General features: G+C 44.5%; 1 protein-coding gene across 1 annotated transcript in view; it reads left to right on the forward strand.

Moving 5' to 3' along the window:
• Nucleotides 1-4,202: 4,202 nt before the first annotated feature.
• Nucleotides 4,203-22,072, forward strand: part of MAPK1 (mitogen-activated protein kinase 1) — a 95,360-nt gene continuing 77,490 nt past the window's right edge. Inside the window, exon 1 of the mRNA XM_004607449.2 lies at nucleotides 4,203-4,546. Within this exon, the coding sequence (XP_004607506.1) occupies nucleotides 4,437-4,546 (110 nt within the window). The 5' untranslated portion in view covers nucleotides 4,203-4,436. The remainder of the gene's footprint in view (nucleotides 4,547-22,072) is intronic.

A 22,072-nucleotide genomic window follows, 5' to 3' on the forward strand; every position in this document is an offset into this window, starting at 1 on the left:
ACTCCTGGCTTAGTGTTCAGGGAGCACTCCTAGCAGTGCTCAGGGGAGCATATGGGATGCCGGGGATTGAACTCGAGTGGGCCATGTGCAAAGCAAATACCTTACCTATTGTCCTATTGCTCCGACATTTTTAAACAAACATTTTTAAAAACTGGAAAGAAAAAAATAAACATTTTGCTTCTAAGAATTCAGGAAGAAGTAATGGCCACTATTCTAGAGCTTCAGATCTCCAATAATAGTTGCTCTCCTCCTTCCCTTCCCACTGTTATTGTTTGACTGTGATGTCTGGGGGTGTTGCACTCACTTGGTTGCTATGTGACACACAGTGCTTGCTGAGGGTCCTCACACTTTGGCTGCAGTGTTTCCTAGAAAATGGCATCTTTATTGTGGTACTCCAAGTATTTTGTATTTATTTGGTTCGTAGTTATTTTTGGTTATTTTTTTTTAGTTGGGGTCACACCTATTAGTGCTCAGGGGTCACTCCTGGCAGCACTTAGGAGGCCATATATAGTGTTGGATATCAGATCCAGGCCACATGCATGCAAGGCAAGCACCTTTACTCCTGTACTATCTCTCCAGGCCCTAAATAAATTTTTATTGAGGTAACATTAATTTGTGATATTATTTTTATGGCACCACACCCAGCAGTGCACACCTCAGTAGTGAAAGCCTGACAGTTTGTGCTCAGGGGTCAGGACGATCTCCCTGGCAGTGCTCAGGATAAATTTTTTTCTCTTTATTGCTTTCCTATTGTTGTAGTGGCTGGGGATTACACAAGCTTGGCTGTTGTATTGTTTGCCTAAGCATCACACACCTTCGTCATAGTGTTCGCAATTATGCTCCCGAGGGATTACACTTATTTGGGTGTGATGCTCATGGGGGTTACACATCTTTTGGCGGTGATGTTCTCCAGAGGTTATACACAACGTCGCTTGCAATTCTGGTACACACTAAACTGTGTGCTAAAATAACACACCCTGTTGGAGCATTCAGACTATGCTTGGTGCATGAAGGTGACACTGGGGACCCAACTCATTTTCTTTGGTTTGTTTTTGGGCTATACCTATGATACTAAAGGGTTACTCCTGGCTCTACACTCAGGAATTACTCCTGGTGATGCTCAGGAGATCATCTCGGATACTGGGGATTGAACCCACATCAGCCGTTTGCAAGGCAAGCATCCTACCTTCTGTACTACCTCTCCAGCCCCCCAACTCACTTTCAAGGCACTTTATTTTTTGCCACAGTCACTCTTAAACTCCTGGTTTGTAACATTATCTACATTGCAGGTGATAGTATTCCAACTCCTCATCCGTACACTCTGTATCATGAACTGTTTTGGTTATTTTGTTTGGCTTAGAGGTTGGGCCACACCTGGCAGTGCTTCAGGGACCACGTGGAAGGGAGAGTAACACAAAGGAAGTGTCTTAATTCCTGTACTGTCTCTCCAGTCCCATAATGATCTGTCATGTTTGTTTTTTCGCGTGGATCTTTTTTTTTCCTTTTTGGGTCACACCTGGCAATGTTACTCAGGGGTTACTCCTGGCTCTGCACTCAGGAATTACTCCTGGTGTTGCTCAGGGGACCATATGGGATGCTGGGGATTAAACCTGAAGTCGGCCATGTGCAAGGCAGCTGCCCTACCTGCTGTATTATCGCTTCATCTCCCATCATAATAGGCTTCATCTTTTTTTTTGGGAGATGCTTTTAATTTATGTCTCCATGATATTCTTCTTTATTCTCTCAAGAATTCTATCACTGGGGCCAGGGAGAAAGTTCCAAAGACATCTGGAACACATGCCTTGCATGTTCTAGCTCAGAACTTCCCAAACTTACTTAACCTACTGTCACCTTTTCAGAAAAAATCTTAACTCTGTGCTCCCTGGAGTCCTGGAAATCTTTACACAAACAGAAATGGTCTCCAACTACAACTAAGATTACTGCGTCCCCCACCCTGACCCCCACTTGGATAGTCCCAGTTTCCTCCACCAGGGGACAGTATTGTTCTTTTAGGAAACACTGCTGAAGGCCCTGAGTTTGATCCCTGCAAGCATGGCCCCAGGGCATTGTTGTGCCAGGGTAGCACCACTTTGCTGAGTCAAGCATTAAATTAAGCCCACACAGTCAGGCCAGTAATCTCGGGGAGTGGCCTTCTGGGCCCCTAAACACTGATTGGGAAGGACCCTCTGTAAAAATGTTGCATCATTTCAAATTTTTCTTAGGTTTTTTTTCTGTATTGCTGATTTACGCTCTCACATCATCAAATCTGCTTTTTACTGCTTTGATCATTGCTTCTACTTCGGTTACTATGGTTTTAATACTATTAGTGCTACCCATTTATCTTGACCACTTTATTTTCAATTAGGGGGTGCTCTGGGTCATACCTGGAGGTACTTAGGGTTCACTCCCAGCAGTGCTCAGGAAACCATGTAGTGCTTAGGATCAAACCTGAGTCTCTTGAATGCAAAGTAGGGCTCAGTCCTATGGGTTATCTCTCCAACCCTTTTCACTATTTTTGCTGGGTATATTTTGAGCTGAGGGTTTACTCCTGGTTCTGCATGCTGAGGATTTACTCCTGGTTCTGCACACAGGAATTACTCCTGGTGATGCTTCGGGAATCATATGGAATGCCAGGGATTGAACCTGGGTTGGCCTGCAGGCAAGCACTTTACCTGTTATACTATCTTTCCTGCAATGTCCTTTTATTGATTAATGGTCCTAAGGGTTAGATCCACGACCATAATGTCTTTTTTAAAATCTGGAATTAGGGGCCAGAGTGATAGTACAGTGGGTAGGTTGCCTAGCATGTGACCGACCTGGGTTGAATCCCTCACATCCCATATGGTCCTCTGAGCCTGTCAGGAATTACCCCTGAGCTTGGAGTCAGAAGTAAACCCTGAGCACTGTTGGTATGGCCCCAGGTATACCGTGTACCCTGCCCACTATACTATATCTCTATAGCCCTCTTTTTCCAGGATTAAAAAAAAAATCCTTTGTTAACTTTCCCTTAGGACTTCGTCCTATTGAATCTTTGCCTGTGTTTGGGCATTTAGGATGGAAGGTTTTCAAAATCACAGTGTTGGACAATTAGGGTGCAGGATGTATGTTATGCTTCTCCAAAGACGGCATGGGAAAGGGGTCAGAAGTCAGGGATGGATTATAACCTGTCTCCTTAGTTATTCTTAGCATTCAGCTCTAGGACCCCATTTTTAAAAATTTTCAACCTCTTTGTGACTATTTCTGAGTCTCTGTCACTTTTTCTAGATGTTGATGTTTTGTTTTTAGCACTTTCATCTTTGTTTATATTTCAGTTGGCATCAAACTTCAGTCCATTTGGGTCTCAGTCTTTGACCCTATGTCTTGCCCCACCTTCTTGCTCTGCATTTCTTCAGAATACTTGATATACACGTGTAAATATCCTACTATCTCCTATCCTAGAATGCAGCTTCGAGGAAATACTTGTTCAAGAAACCTCTGTGATCTGATGGAGATCACTCCTGAGGAACCACGAGTCCCTGGAAGGAAAAGAGGTCAACTGGGGTCACCTGCTGCATGGGAACTGCCCGAACCCGGTGCTATCTCCCCTCCCCCCGTTTAGTTTTAAGCGTCACGCGCCGTGGGACTGGGAAACAGTGCTAATTAGAGGGGAGAACGTGCAGCGCTGGGGATGGAACCTGGGCCTCTCTCGTGCAATGCAAGCCTTGACCTGCTGAGCTGTGGCTCCGTATCCTGTTCCTGGTTTTTCCGCTTTCTCAGTATGCAAATGTCTTTCTAGGGTTCGGGCAAGCCGGTGGTTTTCAGTGCGTTTGGGGGTTAACTTTGCGTTGTTGGGTGCGGTATGTCGAGGAAAACGGCCTGTGTGCGGGACATCGCCGCTCTTCACACGCAGTTCCACTCTGGCTGAATCGGCTCCATGTTCCGCACGCTCCTGACAACCTCTTACTTAGTCTCACTCAGGCGGATTCTGCCCAAACGACGCCTCCCTCGGCGTCTCCACAGCCGCCTCCCGCACCGCCTCCTCCGCAAGCGCACGTGACCGCGCAGGGCGGCGTCTCTGCCGCCCGCCGCAGTGCTCCTCCCTGAGCGGGCAGCTTCCGCCGGCCCCCGAGGTCCCGCCTACAAGTAGTGACGAGCCAATCCGCGCGCACGCTGCTCGGCTCCGCCCCGGCGCCTTACTAACCCGCGCCCCTCCCTCCGCCAGCCGGCCCGCCCGCCCGCCCGTCAGTCAGTCAGTCAGTCCGGCGGGCTGTCGGTCCTGGCGACTCGGGGCGCTCCTGCTCTCCTAAGCGGCGCTTTTCTGGCGCCTTGCTGATCCGCGGCAGCGGCGGCAGCAGCGGCGGCGCGGCCCCTTCGGGAGGCGCGGCGTGGGCCGAGCAGCGGCCGCGGAGTTCGCAGAGCTCAGCGGCGGAGGCGGCGGCGGCGGCCCGGCAGCCAACATGGCGTCGGCGGGCGCGGGCCCCGAGATGGTCCGTGGGCAGGTGTTCGATGTGGGCCCGCGCTACACCAACCTCTCGTACATCGGCGAGGGCGCCTACGGCATGGTGTGGTGAGTGTCGTCCGCACCAGCCCGCGGGCCCGGCCGCGCCTCCCCGCACCGGGGCCGCAGCGGGCGCTGCCGCGGGCCTCGGAGGCGCCTCTGCCTCCCGCCCGGCGCCGACCTAGACCCCGACCCCGGGCCTCGCCGCGGTCCGCGAGAGGGGGTGGGGGAGGGGGCGGGGAGATCGCGCGGGGCCTGTGGAGACCCGGCTGGAGGTGGCGCGAGTCGCTCCCGGGCTTGACGCTGGCGGGCAGTGTGGAGGCGGAGGCCGAGGCTGGGGACCCTCCCTTCCCCCAGAACGCCGGGGCAGCGCGAGTGGTCGGGCTCGGGCCACCGGGAGGGGGCGGGGGCCTCCCCACCCCCATCTCGCCGCGCTCTGCCCCGCACCCCGCCGTGTGCCAGTGTCACGTCCTCCGGTTTGACGTCTGGGTAGGAGCCCGGCCGCGTCTGCGGGTGCTCCGGGCGCGCGTCGTCCGGGGGCCTGCCCTCCTCGGCGGACCCCCCGCGCCGGCAGCGCCGCCCTTTGCTCCCCGCGCCCGAGTATTTACGCCAACGGCTTCCACGCAGCGGCGTCGGCCGTGGCGTGAACGGGGCCGCTCCCGCGCAGGCTTTGTGAGACGCATCCGGGACCCCAGTGCGCGCCGCGGGCGCTTCGCGTCTCGAGGTGGTTCCTGGCAGCGGGTTTGGGGTGCAGGGCCGTCGGCCTTTCCGGAAGGACAGGCCAGCGCGGCTGACGGGGGCCGTTACCGAGCCGGCGGCGGCGGCGGCGGTCGGGCCTGAGAGGCGCTCGTCTGCGCGAGGCGCCTCGCCACGGAGCGCGCGATAGCTGTCAGCGGGCAGGCGAGCCGCGGAGCCGCAGACTCGCAGGCGGGCTCCCTCCGCGCCCCCCCCCCCCCGCGCCCTCCCCTCCCCCCCTCTTCCATCCGGGCCCCTGGGAAAGTCGCGGAGGCCCGGATCGGTGCTGTTGGAAGGGACTAGCCCCGGGTGTTCAGAGCGGCTGAGGGCGGCAGCGAGCGCGCGCGCTCACACCTGCCTCGCCAGGGTCTTCTGCGAGGAAGACGGCTGATGATTTTTTGGACGCCTGTGACAGGCACAGTGCTAGCCCCCACCACCACGTTGTTTGATTTGGGCAACAGCCTTGGAGGAGGAAAAGGTGTTGATGCATTCCTTCTTCTGAGAAGAGTATTACTGAGTGAAACCAGTTCCTGAAGTCACACTCCCAAAGGGTCAGACTTGTGATTATAGACTGAGATACGATTTCCAATCTTGCAGCTCTTTCCATTTACACTCTTCTCCTCAGGGGAGAGGGAGGGAGAGGGGGAGGTGTAGGGCCACACCCCGTGGTGCCCAGGGCTTATTCCTGGCGATCACTCCTGTCCATTCTCAGAAGGCCATCTGTGGTGTGGTGTTGGGATCTAACCCGTGTCAGACGTGTGCAAGGCAGGTGCCTTAACTTCTGTACTAATCTCTCCAGTCCTCTGCCTTTAAGTAGGGTGACTGATCATCTCAGAATTGCATTTTGCTTATGGTTACAAGCAAATTATTTTAAAAGCATTCAGAACTTGAATGATCATAATTTTAGAAATGCCAGTAGAAAGTATGTTTTATTATGTATCTTAGGTAGAAAAACTAGTTAAGGGGCTGGAGTGATAGCACAGCGGGTAGGGCGTTTGCCTTGCATGCGGCCAACCCGGGTTCGATTCCCATATGGTCCTCTGAGCACCGCCAGGGGTGATTCCTGAGTGCAGAGCCAGGAGTAACCCCTGTGCATTGCCAGGTGTGACCCAAAAAGCAAAAAAAAAGAAAAAGAAAAAAAAAGAAAAACTAGTTAAAATAATAAAGACTGCTTAAATGTTGATTGCTTCCCTTTTCTTTTTTTTCTTTTTTCTGTTTTGTTTTTGTTTTTGTTTTTTGGGCCACACCCGGCAGTGCTTAGTGGTTACTCCTGGCCCTGCTCTCAAATCACTCCTAGCAGTGCTCAGGGGACTTTATGGGCTGCCGGAGGTCGAACCCGGGTCAGCTGCATGCATGCAAAGCTGCTGTACTATCGCTCAGGCCCCTGCTTTCCTTTTCTTTAGGAGCAAAATGTTTCACAATATACAGCTATAAATTTATAGGCTTAGGAGCGTAAATTAATTAGGTCAGGTTTAAAAGAAGTAAGACTCTACAAAATATCAGAGTACTGCCCCCAGCATCATTTGTTATACCTATGATTGTTGTTGCACCTGCTGGTAAGCTAACAATTGCCTATCACATTCTTTAGCCTTAAATAAAAACTAAAAAACAAACTTCTAAAATTCGTTTGAGAAAATCTTTAGATTTAAGGATACATCAAATCAAAGGATTTCTTGCCCCCTAAGATTTTTATTAGTTTGAAGAACTGGTAATTTTTTCTGTCACTGTGGTAGACTTGTCAGTATTAGACCTAAGTTTCTCTCAGATGAAATGATGAATCCTCTTGTATATTTTTTTCTTTTCTAAGTAAAATACAAGTATGATCGAATTAAAGTTGTGGGTCCAGGTGATAACTTTTTGTCAGTTGGCTGGTGTACTCTCCATAGTGCATTATTAGCATTTAACAAGTAATGAGGAAGAATGCTGGTTCTATGGAGGGCTTCTTTAGTTGAAATATTAATATTTGGGTATTGGGGCTGGAGCAATAGCACAGCGGGTAAGGCATTTGCCTTGCACGCGGCCGACCGGGGTTCAATTCCCAGCATCCCATATGGTCCCCTGAGCACCGCCAGGAGTAATTCCTGAGTGCAGAGCCAGGAGTAACCCCTGTGCAGAGCCAGGTGTGACCCAAAAAGCAAAAAAAAAAAAAAAAAAAAAAATGGGTATTGACATTAAAAACTTAATACTTATAGAAGTTTTCAAGACTTTCTAGACACTAAACTTTTTTTTCCTGAATCAGGTCATTAGGAATTTTGTCTTTTTTTTTTTTTTAACAATTTTTATTTTAGGGATTGTGGTTTAAAAAACTGTTAATAGGGTTTCATAAATGAAAAGTTCCAGCACCACACCCTCAATTAGAGTGTACCCTTCCCTCCACCATTGTGTGAATAACCCTCCTTTTAGCCTCTCCTCCCTGTGGTAAGCTTCCTACAAGAAACTAGTTACCAGTTTCTGTTGCCTTTGGGCATTTGTTATTACCTTAGTATGCTTCTTTATATTCCACATATGAGAGAGATTGTACTGTATCTGTCCCTCTCCTTTGACTAATTTTACTCAGCATGATACTCTCCAGATCCAGATCCATCCACATAGCAAATTATACAATTTAATTTTTTCTTAGATCTGAATATTTCATTGTTGTATCATAGTTTCTTTATCTGGTCATCTGTTCTTGGACACTGGGTTGTTTCCAAAGTAGAGTTTTGCGGCCTTCAGGGGAGAGGCCAAGAAACGGAATTGCAGGGACAAATGGAAGCTCAATTCTTAGCTTTCTGAGGAGTGTCCATATTGTTTTCCAAAAACGTTGGACTAGTGACATTCCCACCAGCAGTGAGTGCATGACCATTCCTTTTTTCCCCCCACTCCACTCCATTAGTTGTTTTTAGTTCTTCTTGATATATACTTGGGTAGATGCAAGTGTCCTCATCCAAGAGAATCAATATTATAGGTAGAACAGGTTTGTTAGAAAGTAGTAGTGTGTTCTGGTTTGGACTGGTCAAGTTTGTTATGTTCATTTAGGCTATATCTGATGGATATTTTGAAATTTATAAGTGAAATAGAGCTGGAGGTAAAAATTAATGTAAACGGTATTTTGCTGGATAAATACTCAGATTCTTTTTGTTTTTTGTATCACACCCGATGATGCTCAGGGGTTACTCCTGGCTCTTCAATCAGGCAGTGCTCTGGGGACCATATGGGATGCTGGGGATTGAACCTGGCACAGCTGTGTGCAAGGAAGTGCCCTCCCTACTGGACTATCACTCTGACCCCAATGTACAGATTCTTTTTTTTTTAATTTAATTTTATTTTTATAAAGTAGTTTACAATATTTGATTACATTTAATATTCCAACACCAGTCCCACCACCATTACACCTTCTTACCACCATATTTCAGATGTTTCCATCCCAAACCCCAACCCTTGCTCCCAAAGCAGAACCAAAATAGTTATTTTGTATTGTTTGTTGTGAATAATTCGCTAAAAATTATCCAAGAAAGGTTTCTTGGAGGAAAGTGTGTGAAGATTGTTGTATTTCACCCAGGAGCCATTAAGGCCTTCTATAGGAGATTACTAATATGTTGTTGAAGATTGAGTCCTGGAGATTTTCTGAGTTCTGGAGGTTTTCGGTTGCTGGGGCTGGCTCCCTTGGGGTGGGGCAGGGTTGCCCCAAATGAAATAGCCTTGCACAGGGTCTGGAGATACGGCTATGGCGTATCATTCTGTGCTCTCTTCCAAGAGATGAATATACAGATTCTTACATGAAATCATTGCCTGAGTGAAATTATAAGCAGTTACTGTACATGCTTATTTTTAAAAAATAAACAGTAAGTCATCCATAGCATATAATCCCCGAGCCCAGAGCCAGGAGTAAGCACTTAGTACCACTAGATGTGGCCCCCAAACAAAAGCAAAAAGAACCACTGGGGAGATATCTCAGGTAGTGGAACTCAAGATCAAGTTGCATCCTTCGTACTGCATGGCTGTTGGGAGTGGTCCCTATGAGAAAAGCAAAACCAAGAACCACTGAAGTAAAATACAAATACCAAAGAGGTAACTGGCAAATGAATCCTTTTAATAGATGGGCAAGAGCAGAGAAATCTGAGGACTGGTGTGATGTGTATGAAAAGAAAAGAATAAAAGATATGAGAGAAGTTGAAACTGTCATCATCACCTTGTCTACTTAGATAAAAAGTATCTATTTTGGATAAGTGGAGTTTGAAACACTTTCTGAATGTGATTCAGAGTTTGAGAATACTGGAGCAATGGCACAGTGGGTAGGGCGTTTGCCTTGCTCGAGGCTGACCGGGTTTGATTCCTCCGTTCTTCTTGGACAGCCTGGCAAGCTACTGAGATTATCTTGCCCGAAAGGCAGAGCCTGGCAAGAGCCTGGCAAGCTACCGTGGCGTATGTGATATGCCGAAACCAGTAACAAGTCTCATAATGGAGACGTTACTGGTGCCCACTCAATGGGGTGACAGTGATACAGTGACAGTGATTCAGAGTTTATTATGTCTTATTCTTAGAGTTACTGGTTGAAGACTTAGACATGGACAAGGTGGGAAAAAATGTGAGAACTTGTCAAAGGAATACCTGACTAGGTGTTAATAGAGATCAAGTTACCAAAGAGACCAGAGGAAGAATGGTCAAAGACCAGAGAACTAGAAAGGCAGGGTACCAAAGGAGTCAAGGAGATAATGATCATTAAGGAATTTGTCTTTAAAAAACTATTTTTCCATTAAAAAACCAAAATGATTTATATCATTAGAAATTTAGTGATTGTGGCGAACCTTTAGTGGTTGTGGCAAACTAGTAGATTACCATTCTCCATTTTGTTTTCCTTTATTTAGATATATCAATAATCCTAATCACCACATTACAAAGATGGTTGGTTACCTTGTGAGGAAACCTTAGATAGGTAAATTGCCTAAGGACAGTAACTTGAGGTGTCAAATAGGAAGTGGTAGAGTATCAGTTTTGTTTGGTTTTTAAGTAGTACTCAGTGGAGAAATCTGAATTGAGAAAAATGTTTTCAGTAGCAAAATACGTATCTGCTTTTTCTTATCTCTTTTAAGATTTTTCGCAGGGGTATGGGGGAACGGGTATATACACTTAGCTTGGTGCTCAGGGACTGCTTCCAACTTTGTATTCAGGGTGATGGGATATGCCATGACCACCTGATTAACATTAATTATAAACTTGCCTTGTTTTAGCTGCTTTGGTTTCAAAGTAACTTATTTTCTTCTTTGGGGTACTAGTTTTACTTTACTGATAAAGGAAAATAGGTCTTAGATAACTTATATAGCAGAAATGAGATTTGTCTAGATACCAAAACTGGTTATTTTAAAAATTAGGCTTTCCTCTGTTATACCAAAAATATACTTTTGTACTACACAAAATAATCACTCATAGCCTGTTGAGATAGCAAGAGGAAAAATGGGCTACTTGGCGGGGAATGGTGAAGGATGTAGGGTAAAAAAACCTTAGTTTTTATTAGGAAGTTATCAGTGGTAATTTGATCAGTATTGATTGATTTCCCCTCCCCTCGGATTTCTGGGATTTATTCATTTAAGATCTATGTTCTAGAATGTAGAATCAAAGTCATAAAATGAATGGTTTATACTTTCTGGTGCTTATAGCCTCGTAGGAAGATAATATTTACTGAGCATGATGAGGTACAAAGTGCTACTAGAAGTTCTTAAATGTGGAAATAAAATAGTTTGGAGGAGTGTACAGGAGGATTTCATAGAGTGGTATATAAACTGACACTAAAAAAAGAAGTGAAAGGAAACATGGGATTCAGATTATAGAATTTAAGAAGTTCATAATTAAGATCCAAGATCCAATTGTTCTCGATACCATAGGGACAGGAAATAGTTAAAGCTTCAGATATTGTTGTAACTAGGAACTGGAAAATAGACCAAGGCAACTACTTCCCTCCAACTTTACATTTACAAAATCATCTTGCATCTTTTGTCTTTGCACAACTTTCCCCCCCACCCCTTTTTACCACTTCCTCATGTACTTTGCATAAGAGAACTGTTGTTAGCTTCCAGAAAGTATGTTTCTGTTCATTGGCAGAGACTGAGAACACTCTAAAACAATTTCTGGGGAAGAGAATATAATTTTACCTAGGGTACTGTTCACCTTTGGTTCAGCTGAAATTCAAGTGGAGCCATTTATTGTTGTTGTTTTTACTGTTTGGGTCACACCTGGCAATACCTAGGGGTTACTCTAGGTCTGCACTCAGGAATTACTCCTGATGGTGCTTGGGGGACCATGTGGGATGCGAGGAATCAAACCTGGGTTGGCTATGTGGCAAGGAAAACACCTTAATTGCTGTACTATTGCTCCAGCCCCCAGGGGCCATTTTTTTTTTTTTTTTGGTTTTTGGGTCACACCCAGCGATGCTCAGGGGTTACTCCTGGCTTTGCACTCAGGAATTACTCCTGGCGGTGCTTGGGGGACCATATGGGATGCCGGGGATCGAACCCGGGTCGGCCGCGTGCAAGGCAAACGCCCTACCCGCTGTGCTATCGCTCCGGGCCCCGGGGGCCATTTATTAAGGCTGGACATCTCTCAGGTGTAAAGAGCCAGGCAAAGGTGATCAGAATATTTCCTGTTGACAGTTGATTTGCCAGTTTATTATTGGGGCTGCTTCTCTTTCTCAGGTTGATATTGGAGCATATAAGGAAGAGAGGGCAGGAAAAGAGAGGGAAAGAAGTATTTATTTTTTGTATTTTGGTTTTTGAGCTCCACTATGCTCAGGACTTATTACCGGCTCTGCACTTAGGGGTCATTCCTGGAAGGGCTTGGAGGACCATATGTGGTGCTGATGATTAAACCAGGTCAGCTTTGTGCAAGGTGTTATACCCACTGTACTACCTTTTTGACCCCATGCATTTTATTTTAATATTTGATCCATTTATGTAGATCAAATGGTAAGCATATATGTTATGTTGCCTAACAAATTAAGTACCATTCAGTGAGTGAAAAGTCACCAGTTTTTCAGCGTGTTCTGCTTCCTGGTCACAACCTTCAGCCCCAGATTTTATCTTTCTTAGCATTTGTATGATGGAATTGATCGTGTGTTTTAACTGTGACTGAAGTAGCTTGCCCAACCTACTTGTTTTCCTTGCCTTGTTTCCCTCATCTGTAGAAAGGAGATTTTGAGGTTCACTTTAGTGTTGTGAGAATTAAATGAATTATGTAATTGAAATGCTGAGCATTCATTATCTGATTAAATGGTCTAATGGTTGTTAGTCCCTGGAAATAAATGGACCTGACAACACAATCCTTCACATCTCTCAGGATATCCTTTACAGGTATATACAGAAACAAAAAAATTCATATTTGGGGTCATACAAGTTGTTCAATTTCTACTTGTATAGTTTGGGGCAACTTGCTCTTCCATTCTTTGTATCAGAGCGTATCTTTTGAGCCATATCCTTACCCTCCCTCCAAAGTGTTGAAGGGGTCAAACGATAGTTTAGGGTACATATAGTATGCTCTTGCCTGGGTACAGCTCTTGGCACCACCAGGCAACATTGCATCCTTGGACTATTGCATTAAACCACTTTTGGGATTGGCCAAGAACCACTGGTGATTCTCCCAGGTCTCCTTAGCACTGCTTGGGCGACCCTTCCTTATCCCCCAGTCCCTTCGAAAGAGTTTGTAGTGTTGGGGACAGGTAAATAAACTAATGTATAACCTGGTAAGTGACTATTCTGAACTCACTTAGGACTGAACAGCTAACTCCACCTGGACATCCCAGTTAGAATCCAATATCGATGCTGCCCTGGGTACGTTCTAGTTCTACAGAATATCTAATCCTTTTGGAGTTGAGAAGGTCATGGCCCTGTTAGGATGTACTCAGCAGCAAAACTCATGCCTTGCAAGTATGAGACCTGGGTTTCCTCCCTTCTAACACTACCATCAAAAATTAAGAAAAGGTCTTCCTTCTAATGAGTTTCCTCATTTCTTTTTGTAGCACTTTATCACAAATGCAGGTCTAAACCACTTGCTTTTTCAGTGTCTATTGATTTTAATTTATTTTAATTTTATTTATTTTTGCTTTTTGGGTCACACCTGGCATGCACAGGGGTTACTCCTGGCTCTGCACTCAGGAATTACCCCTGGCGGTGCTCAGGGGACCATATGGGATGCTGGGAATTGAACCCGGGTCGGCCGCGTGCAAGGCAAAACGCCCTACCTGATGTGCTATCGCTCCGGCCCCGACTTTTGAAAAATTTAAGGAATTTTTTTTTTTTGGTTTTGGTCCTTTTGGATCACATCTGGTGATGCTCAGAGGTTATTCCTGGCTCTGCACTCAGGAGTTACTCCTAATGGTGCTTGGGGTACCATATTGGGATGCCTGGGATCAAACCCGGGTCGGCAAGGCAAATGCACTACCCACTGTACTATCTATCGCTCCAGCCCCCAATTTAAGGATCTTATTCTTTCTATTTTTAAATGAACAGAAAGCACCTTTGAACAGTCCATAGTATGCACATTCTTTTTTCAAAAAAAAAGTGCTATTTTTTTTTTAGAATTTGAAGCTGTATTATAATTGTCCTCCCCACATTAAGAATCATAATGTAATGTGAAAAATAAAATTGGTTGATAGAAAGTTGGTGAGACATTCTAAGAAAGTGAATACTTTTGAATGCTAGAGAGGTAGTATAGAATAAGGTACATGCCTTACATGCAACTGACCCAGGTTTGATCCGGGGCCCCTTGCATAGGTAGGCATGAATCCTGAATGCAGAGCCAGGAGTAAGCCCTGAGCATGGTCAGCTGTGACTCTAATACCCCCTCCCCGCCACTCCAAAAGTAAAAAAAAAATGCCTTTTTTCTTCAGTCATTTGTGATCCTCTATACAAATCAGACTTTGTTACTCTGCTTTGTATAGTTATTTTGTTTTTCAGTATTTATGACAACTATCCCACATCCTTGATCTTCCCTATCAAATGTTCAGTATGTGAATGACCCCTTAGATCTAGTAGGTTTTATTATTATTCATTATTGTTGCTGTGATGGGGCTAAACCCATTTCTTTTTATACTTTTTTTTTTGCTTTTTGGGTCACACCTGGCAATGCACAGGGGTCACTTCTGGCTCTGCACTCAGGAATTACCCCTGGCGGTGCTCAGGGGACCATATGGGATGTTGAGAATCGAACCCTGGTCGGCCGAGTGCAAGGCAAACAAACGGCCTACCCGCTGTGCTATTGCTCCAGCCCCTAAACCCATTTCTTTTTTTTTTGCTTTTTGGGTCACACCCGGCGATGCACAGGGGTTGCTCCTGGCTCTGCACTCAGGAATTATCCCTGGCGGTGCTCAGGGGACCATATGGGATGCTGGGAATCGAACCCGGGTCGGCCGCGTGCAAGGCAAACGCCCTACCCGCTGTGCTATTGCTCTAGCCCCATAAACCCATTTCTGATTGTGGTGCTCACCCATTTTTAGTTGTGCTTGACCGGTCACATATCACATTGTGCTTGCACAAATGCTTCCTGGGGGGTCACTCTTTTTTATTGAGGCATACAAGTTATGGTTGTTATGCTTACCAGGGATCAAAGTTGCTCTTGACTATGGCACTGGTATGTACTAAATCATGGATTGCCAACAGCAGAGCTATCAGGGATGTGATTTGTGCATATGGGACTCTGAGGATTTGAATTCATGATTATATATACACTTGCAAGGTAGGTGCTCTATGCTACTGCACTATTCCTCCAGACCCTTAGGTTTTTAGCTTATGATTGAAATTGTTTGGCTAGTTATATCTTTTGTCTGTTAAAAAAAAATCCTCAGGGATTCAAGATATGGCTCAAGTAGTAGAGCATACACACCTTGCATATATGAGATCCTGAACTTGATCCCTAGCATTGCTTGAACCAATAAACGCTGTCAGTAGTGACCCCAACAGCAATTAAAGAGTAAACAAACCTCCTTTGTTTTTATTTCTGTAGAGTTGGAATGATTGATTCCTTTCACATTTGCTATAACTTGGCTTGTAAAATCATGGTTTTTTTTTTTTTTTTTCTTTTTGGGTCACACCTAGCGATGCTCAGAGGTTACTCCTGGCTTTGCACTCAGGAATTACTCCTGGCGGTGCTTGGGGGACCATATGGGATGCTGAGGATTGCACCCGGGTTGGCCGCATGCAAGGCAAACACCCTACCCGCTGTGCTATCGCTCTGGCCCCTCATGTGAGTTTTTTTTGTTTGTTTCTGATTTTGGTGCCACACCCTGAGATGCCCTGGCTCTGCACTCAATTCCTGACTCCTGCTGGTGCTTGGGGAACCATCTGGAATACCAGATCTTTCTGGATTTGATTGAGAACTTGTTAAAATACTGATTCAGATTTCATTTTTTCCCTTTCCTCAGTTAGGTGCCGAGGGTGGGGTACCCAAGCAATGCTCATGGGGCCTGGAGACTTAAACTTGAAATTAATTGTCCAGTTATGCTGGTCACTTTAATGCTCAAGCCTGGTTATGTGTTGCTGATCAGGCCTAGTAGTGCTAGGGACCACCATAGTTATACCTGCATTGTTCAGAGAACCACAGTATGCTAAGGTTTGAACTAGGGGCCTCTATATGCCAGAAATGTGCTTTTCACCTTTAAAAAATGTTTAAACCTGTGTGAAACATGTACTACTTAAAGATTAAGTTAAAAATTGTGATCATTGTGCAGATTACAAAACAGAACAATGTCTTAGAATTGCCTTATTAAATCTTTTTAGACTTAACCACTGTCCTCAATTTTGTGGAATTGGTTGTTGGTTTTTGTTTTCCAACCTGCTTAGCGCCTCCCTCCCACTGCACTTTTTTTAAACTTATTTTTTCCATATCAGGAATCTAATCCAGAGACCCACACATGTAAGATATATATTCTAGCTAATTGATACACACACACACACACACACACACACACACACAAACTTCCCCACTCACATTCTTCCCTGTTCTTGTTTTTTTTTTTACTTTTATTGAAGTATATGATTACAGCTTAATATAAGATCTTAGGCTAAACACACCATGTAGCTAACTAGTGTTTAGAAGAACAGTCAAAACTTGTATTAATTCAGAAACTCTCCTCCCAATTTCTCAACTTCTAAGATAGTTTCTTGGGGGCTGGAGCAATAGCACAACGGGTAGGGCATTTGCCTTGCATGCGGCCGACCCAGGTTCGATTCCCAGCATCCCATATGGTCCCCTGAGCACAGCCAGGAGTGATTCCTGAGTGCAAAAGCCAGGAGGAACCCCTCAGCATCACTGGGTATGACCCAAAAAGCAAAAGCAAAATAAAAAGATAGTTTCTTAAGGTCATCTTTATAGTGATATCTCACAGAATAGATCCTTTTTTACTTCATGTGAATATAATAATAAATATATTTGTGTGCTCTGGCTTTTTATTTTTTGTTATTTATTTACCTATTTTGTATCCAGCTTTTTAAATTCAGTATCATGTTTATGTGATTGAAAATTGTTTATTTTCATTGTAGCATTTTTTAAAAAATATAGCAGGTAACGGATAGAACCTGTTTTTATTTTTTTTTGTATTTGGGCCATACCCAGCAATGCTCAGGGGTTACTCCTAGTTCTGCAGTCAGGAATTACTCCTGGTGGTGCTTAGGGGACCATATGGGATGCATGAGATCAAACCTGGTTCGTCTGTATGCAAGGCAACATCGCCTACCTGCTGTACTATCTCTTGGGGAATGGAGGTGGGGGGCGGGTATTGTAGCGTTTGTATCCCATGGCATGACTAGTCTATCCATCCTACTGTTACTCTGTTTGGAAGAAAAATATATTTAGGTTATCCCCAATTTATGATCATTTATAATCTAATACTGTGATAAATATTCTCATTCATGTCTTAGACAACATGCATGCACATTTCTGTTAGGTATATATATACACCTATAAACACAAACATCGTGGGGTATGTACTGGGTTCTACTTTACTACATGTTGTTTTGGTTTTACAAAGTGATTACTTCATATTCATGCTCACTCACAATGTATTTGTTAGTGTTCAGACTGCTCTATAGGGCCAGAGAGGTAGTACAGGTTGCAAGGTGCTTGCCTGCATGCAGCAGACCCTGGTTCGATCCCCAGCACTGATAAACCTATGGGCTCCTGACCACTGCCAGGTGTTGCTTCCCCCAAAACCAAATAGCCCAACAAGCTGCTCTATATCCTCAATAACATTCTATATTCTCAACACTATATATCCTCAGCATTTTCTACCTTAGTTTGGCCATTCTGGTGAGTATGAAGTGGTACGCATTGAGGGCTTTGTTTGCTTTTACTTGTCAGTTTTAGCTCTTTATCAGATCTTATGAAAGACAGGTTTTGGCTGTCTTACGCAGTGTTTAGTTTTTTGGTAAATTTTAATATTGATTTTTTTTAATTAGTTCTTTATAGATCCTGGTAGACATGAGTCTCTTGTTAGGTTATTATAAATCTTGTTATATTACAAGGTTTTTTGTACTTTTCATGGTCTCTTTGATTTGTTTTACAAATTTTAGTTCTCTACTATTGTTCACCTTATTTTCTAATGATTAGATTGGCAATGTTAGAGGGATATTTGTGGGAGGAAGACCCTAGGGGGAAGAAGAAGGAACATGCTTTGGGTCTGTATTGAGCCTTGATTGTCTCTGGGACATTTGTACATATCCTGAGATCACAGATGGAAAGAATAAAGAAGGTCTTCCTTCTTAGTTCAAGAGCAGAAAATATAAGGGTACTATAGAAACAATTATTATCAACCATGGCAAACTGAGTTTATGTAGGGAATTTTTGCTGAGTGGCTTTGGTTTCTGAGTTAAGTAGGAGATAAGGTCAAACTTCTGCCAAGGATGCATTGCATGAAGAATCAGAAACTTGGTGTGAATAAAGTCTGAAATAGCTGTTACATATTTGAAAGTCAAATAAAAATGAATCAAAGATAGACTCATTCCTTTTTTTTTTTTTGGCGTGTGTGTGGGGGGTGGGGGGAGAGGCGGGAGAACATGCGTGGTAGTGCTCAGGGCTTACTTCTGACTACACTAAGGGATCACTCCTAGAGGTGCTCAGGGGACCATATGTGGTGCTGAGGATTCAATGTGGGCTTGCTGTTTGCAAAGCAAGCACCCTACTTACTATACTATTGCTCCTACTCTCTGGTACTGTTTCAGTCAATATTTGTTAAGTTGAATCAATATACTATTAACTGGTTGATGTATTAGAACAAAAATAGGAGTAAGATACAACTCATACCTAAAAGCAGACTTTAAACAATTGAGTGCTTACAGCTTAGAAGCCACTGTATTTTGTGTATGTGTTTTCTCAAGTATGTGCTTTTGTTCCGAGATAATTATAAATGTTTGTTTTTGTGGGACCACACCTGGCAATGCTTCAAGGGGCCAATCCTGGCTCTGCACTCAGAAATCATTCCTGTCAGTGCTCAGGGCTCCATGTAGGATGCCTGGGATTGAACCTTTGTCATCTAAATGCAAGGCAAGAGCCTTATGTGCTGTACTGTGTCCAACCCCCCCATAAATGTACTTCTTAAACAGATAATCATATTGTATTACCATTGTTAGTAAAATAATTATATTAAATTTTGAGAGTCAAGGAATATTTTGTTCCCTAGATTTGTTTTGTTTTGCGCCACTCCAGATGTGCTCAGGAATCACTCCTGACAGCGCTCAGGGGACCATATAGGATGCCAGGGATTGAACTCAGGTAGGTTGCAAGCAAGACAAGCACCCTATCCTCTACTGTCGTTCTGGCTCCATTATTCTCTAGATTTTTAACAGAATTTTGAAAGTCCTCATGATAAATTTTACCATTTCTCAGGCTTGACTTGATAGATACTCTTGGTACTCATACTCTAATATGTGAGTTTGATAGAGTATCCACTTTCCTCAGCATAGTGGTGGTGCTCTTAGCAGCTCTCTAATAGTTCTAATTTCAGGTATAAGAATCACATATGACAGGGTTCATGTCTCCTTAAGGGCGGGGGAAGTTGGACATTGCATTTAAGTTTTACAATGTCATTTAATGGAGCAGAGGGAAAGAATACAATAAACAGAAGTAGTTTCACTGAGAAGATAGGGGAAAGTCCAACCTGCTTTATCTATGAAAGGATGAAAGGTGAAGAGTTACTTGTATTAGGAGTCTTGAAATTTTCTTCACTCATTCCGGGCCGGAATGTACAGTGGGTAGGGCATTTGCCTTGCACTCGGCCGGTCTGAGTTCAATCCCTGGCATCCCATATGATCCCCCAAGCACCGCCAGGAGTAATTCCTGGGTGCAGAGCCAGGAGTAACCCCTGAGCATCACTGGGTGTGACTCAAAAAGAAAAAAAAAGGGGGGGGCGGAGCGATAGCACAGCGGGTAGGGCAATTGCCTTGCATGCAGCCGACCTGGGTTCGATCCCCGGCATCCCATATGGTCCCCCAAGCACTGTCAGGAGCAATTCCTGAGTGCAAAGCCAGGAGTAACCCCTGAGCATCACTGGTGTGACCCAAAAAGCAAAACAAAACAATACAAAACAAAAAAACAAAAAAAAAGCATTCATTCCTGGAAGTAGTAGGAACTTGATCATTAAAATCCTTTAAATTAATATAATAAAACCATCAAATTGCTTTATGATTTATTTTTATGGGAGACCTGTGTAGCTGAAGAAAGCATTAATTATGGTTCAGTTACTGTTTTTTGCTTTTGGTTTTGGTCTACATCCTGCTGTGCCCAGGGCTTACTCCTAGCTCTGTGCTCAGGAATCATTCCAGTTGGTGCTCAGGGGGCCATATATAGTGCTGGGATTGAACCCTGGTCAGTTGTATATACTCTCTCTCTCTCTCTCTCTCTCTCTCTCTCTCTCTCTCTCTCTCTCTCTCGCTCCTCAGTTATTGTTCTTAAGAGTAATACTAAAATATTGTATGTTAAAATGTTTGGGGCCTGGGGCTGGAGTGCAAGCACAGCGGGTAGGGCGTTTGCCTTGCACGCGGCCGACCCGGGTTCAAATCCCAGCATTCCATATGGTCCCCTGAGCACCTCCAGGGGTGATTCCTGAGTGCATGAGTCAGGAGTGACCCCTGTGCATTGCTGGATGTGACGCAAAAAGCAAAAAAAAAAAAAATGTTTGGGGTCAGAGAGATAGTACAGTGGGTAGGGCATTTGCCTTGCATGTGGCCTACCTTGGGACCCCATATGGTTCCTTGAGCCCACCAGGAGTAACCCCTGAGCACTGCTGGTGTGTCCCACCTTAAAATATTTTATTAAAATATAAGTAAGTACAAGTGCACCTTTTTTAATTGTTCAGTCTAATGTTTTTGCATACTGAACACACCTGGGTGATATTATACCCAGATCAAGAAACAGAACATGTTTTGTTTTATAAAAGCCTGTCTCTGGTTTCCTTTCCATTACCCTACTCCAGTGTATTGTCTTGATTTCTAACATGCAGGTGAGTTTTTTGTGGTTTTGGACTTATATAGAGATGTAATTATACAGTCTTTTGTATCTAAGTCTTTTATTTGGCATTTTGGGAATCATCCTTAGTGTGTATATTTGTAGTTTAAACATTTCTTATGACTTCTGTGCCACATCCAGTAGTGCTGGCTGTGTACTCAGGAATGATCCATGGAGGATCGTAGGCAGTGCCCAGGAATCAAAATAGGATTTGTCTGTCACATGCAGAGCAAGCGTCTCCTTAAAATTACTTTTCAAAACATACGAGTAACAACCTAGGAGGACTTTTCCTGGTTTTTCTGTAAATGGTTTTAGGGTTTGTGCGTGTGTGCGTGCGTGTGTGCGTGCGTGTGTGTGTGTGTGTGTGTGTGTGTGTGTGTGTGTGTGTGTGTGTGTGTGCCCACTCCCAGCAGTGCTCAAAGATCTTCTGACTGTGCTCTCACTTCTAGCAGGCTCAAGGGACCATATGGGCTGCCGGGGATCAAACTGGGGTTGGCCTCAAGGCAAGTGCCCTACACCCTGTACTATTGCTTCAGCCCCTGCAGTGCTTTTAGTGCTGTACTAGAAGAAAGAGTTTTTAGGTAGTCTCTGCAGTTTTTCTTTCCCAGACTTAAGTGACATGTACACATTTTTTTCATTATCTTGATTTTCTTCAATTTAATTGCTTTATTACAAAATTTTTGCTGCATAATTATCTATGATTTCAGTTGCAACTTCAAACCATAAACATTGTTATTTCACATTTTCTATGGGTCAGAAGTTGAAGAGTGGCCTGTCTAGGCAGTTCTGACTAAGGATCTCAAGATTTCCATGGGGAGGGGCTGGAGCTATGGTGAAATGGGTCAGGCATTTACTTTGCACATGGTTGATCTGGGGTTGGATCCTGGCACCTCATGTAGTCCCCTGAGTTTGTCAGGAGTAATCCCTGAGCACCACCGGGTGTGGTCCAAAAAGAAAGAAAGAAAAAAAGATTTCCATCAGCCAAGACATTTGAATGTTTTATTGGTACTGGAAGATCTGCCTCCAAAGCAGCTCTTACTTACTTGACTGGCAGGTTGGTGCTGGTTGCTGATGGTAGGGAAATGGATGTGGAGATCTTGCCATAGACTGTTGGCACTCTACTTGAGAGAGAGAGTACACTTTTTAATGACCTTGTCTTACAAGAAATACAGCATTACTTTTGTCCATTTTATTTGTTAGAAGCAAATCAATTGGTCTTCTCTTCCAGGGGGAGGGGAAGTGGCATGTCTTTTTGGTTTGGGTTCACACTTGGCCATGCTCAGGGCTTATTCCTGGCTCTGCACTCAGGGATCACTTCCAGGGGACCATATGGGGTGCCAGGAATCAAACTCGGGTCAACCATATGCAAGGCAAATGCCCTACCTGCTATACTGTCAC

The sequence above is a fragment of the Sorex araneus genome, chromosome 11, assembly GCF_027595985.1.
Source record: "Sorex araneus isolate mSorAra2 chromosome 11, mSorAra2.pri, whole genome shotgun sequence".
Lineage (NCBI taxonomy): Eukaryota > Metazoa > Chordata > Mammalia > Eulipotyphla > Soricidae > Sorex > Sorex araneus.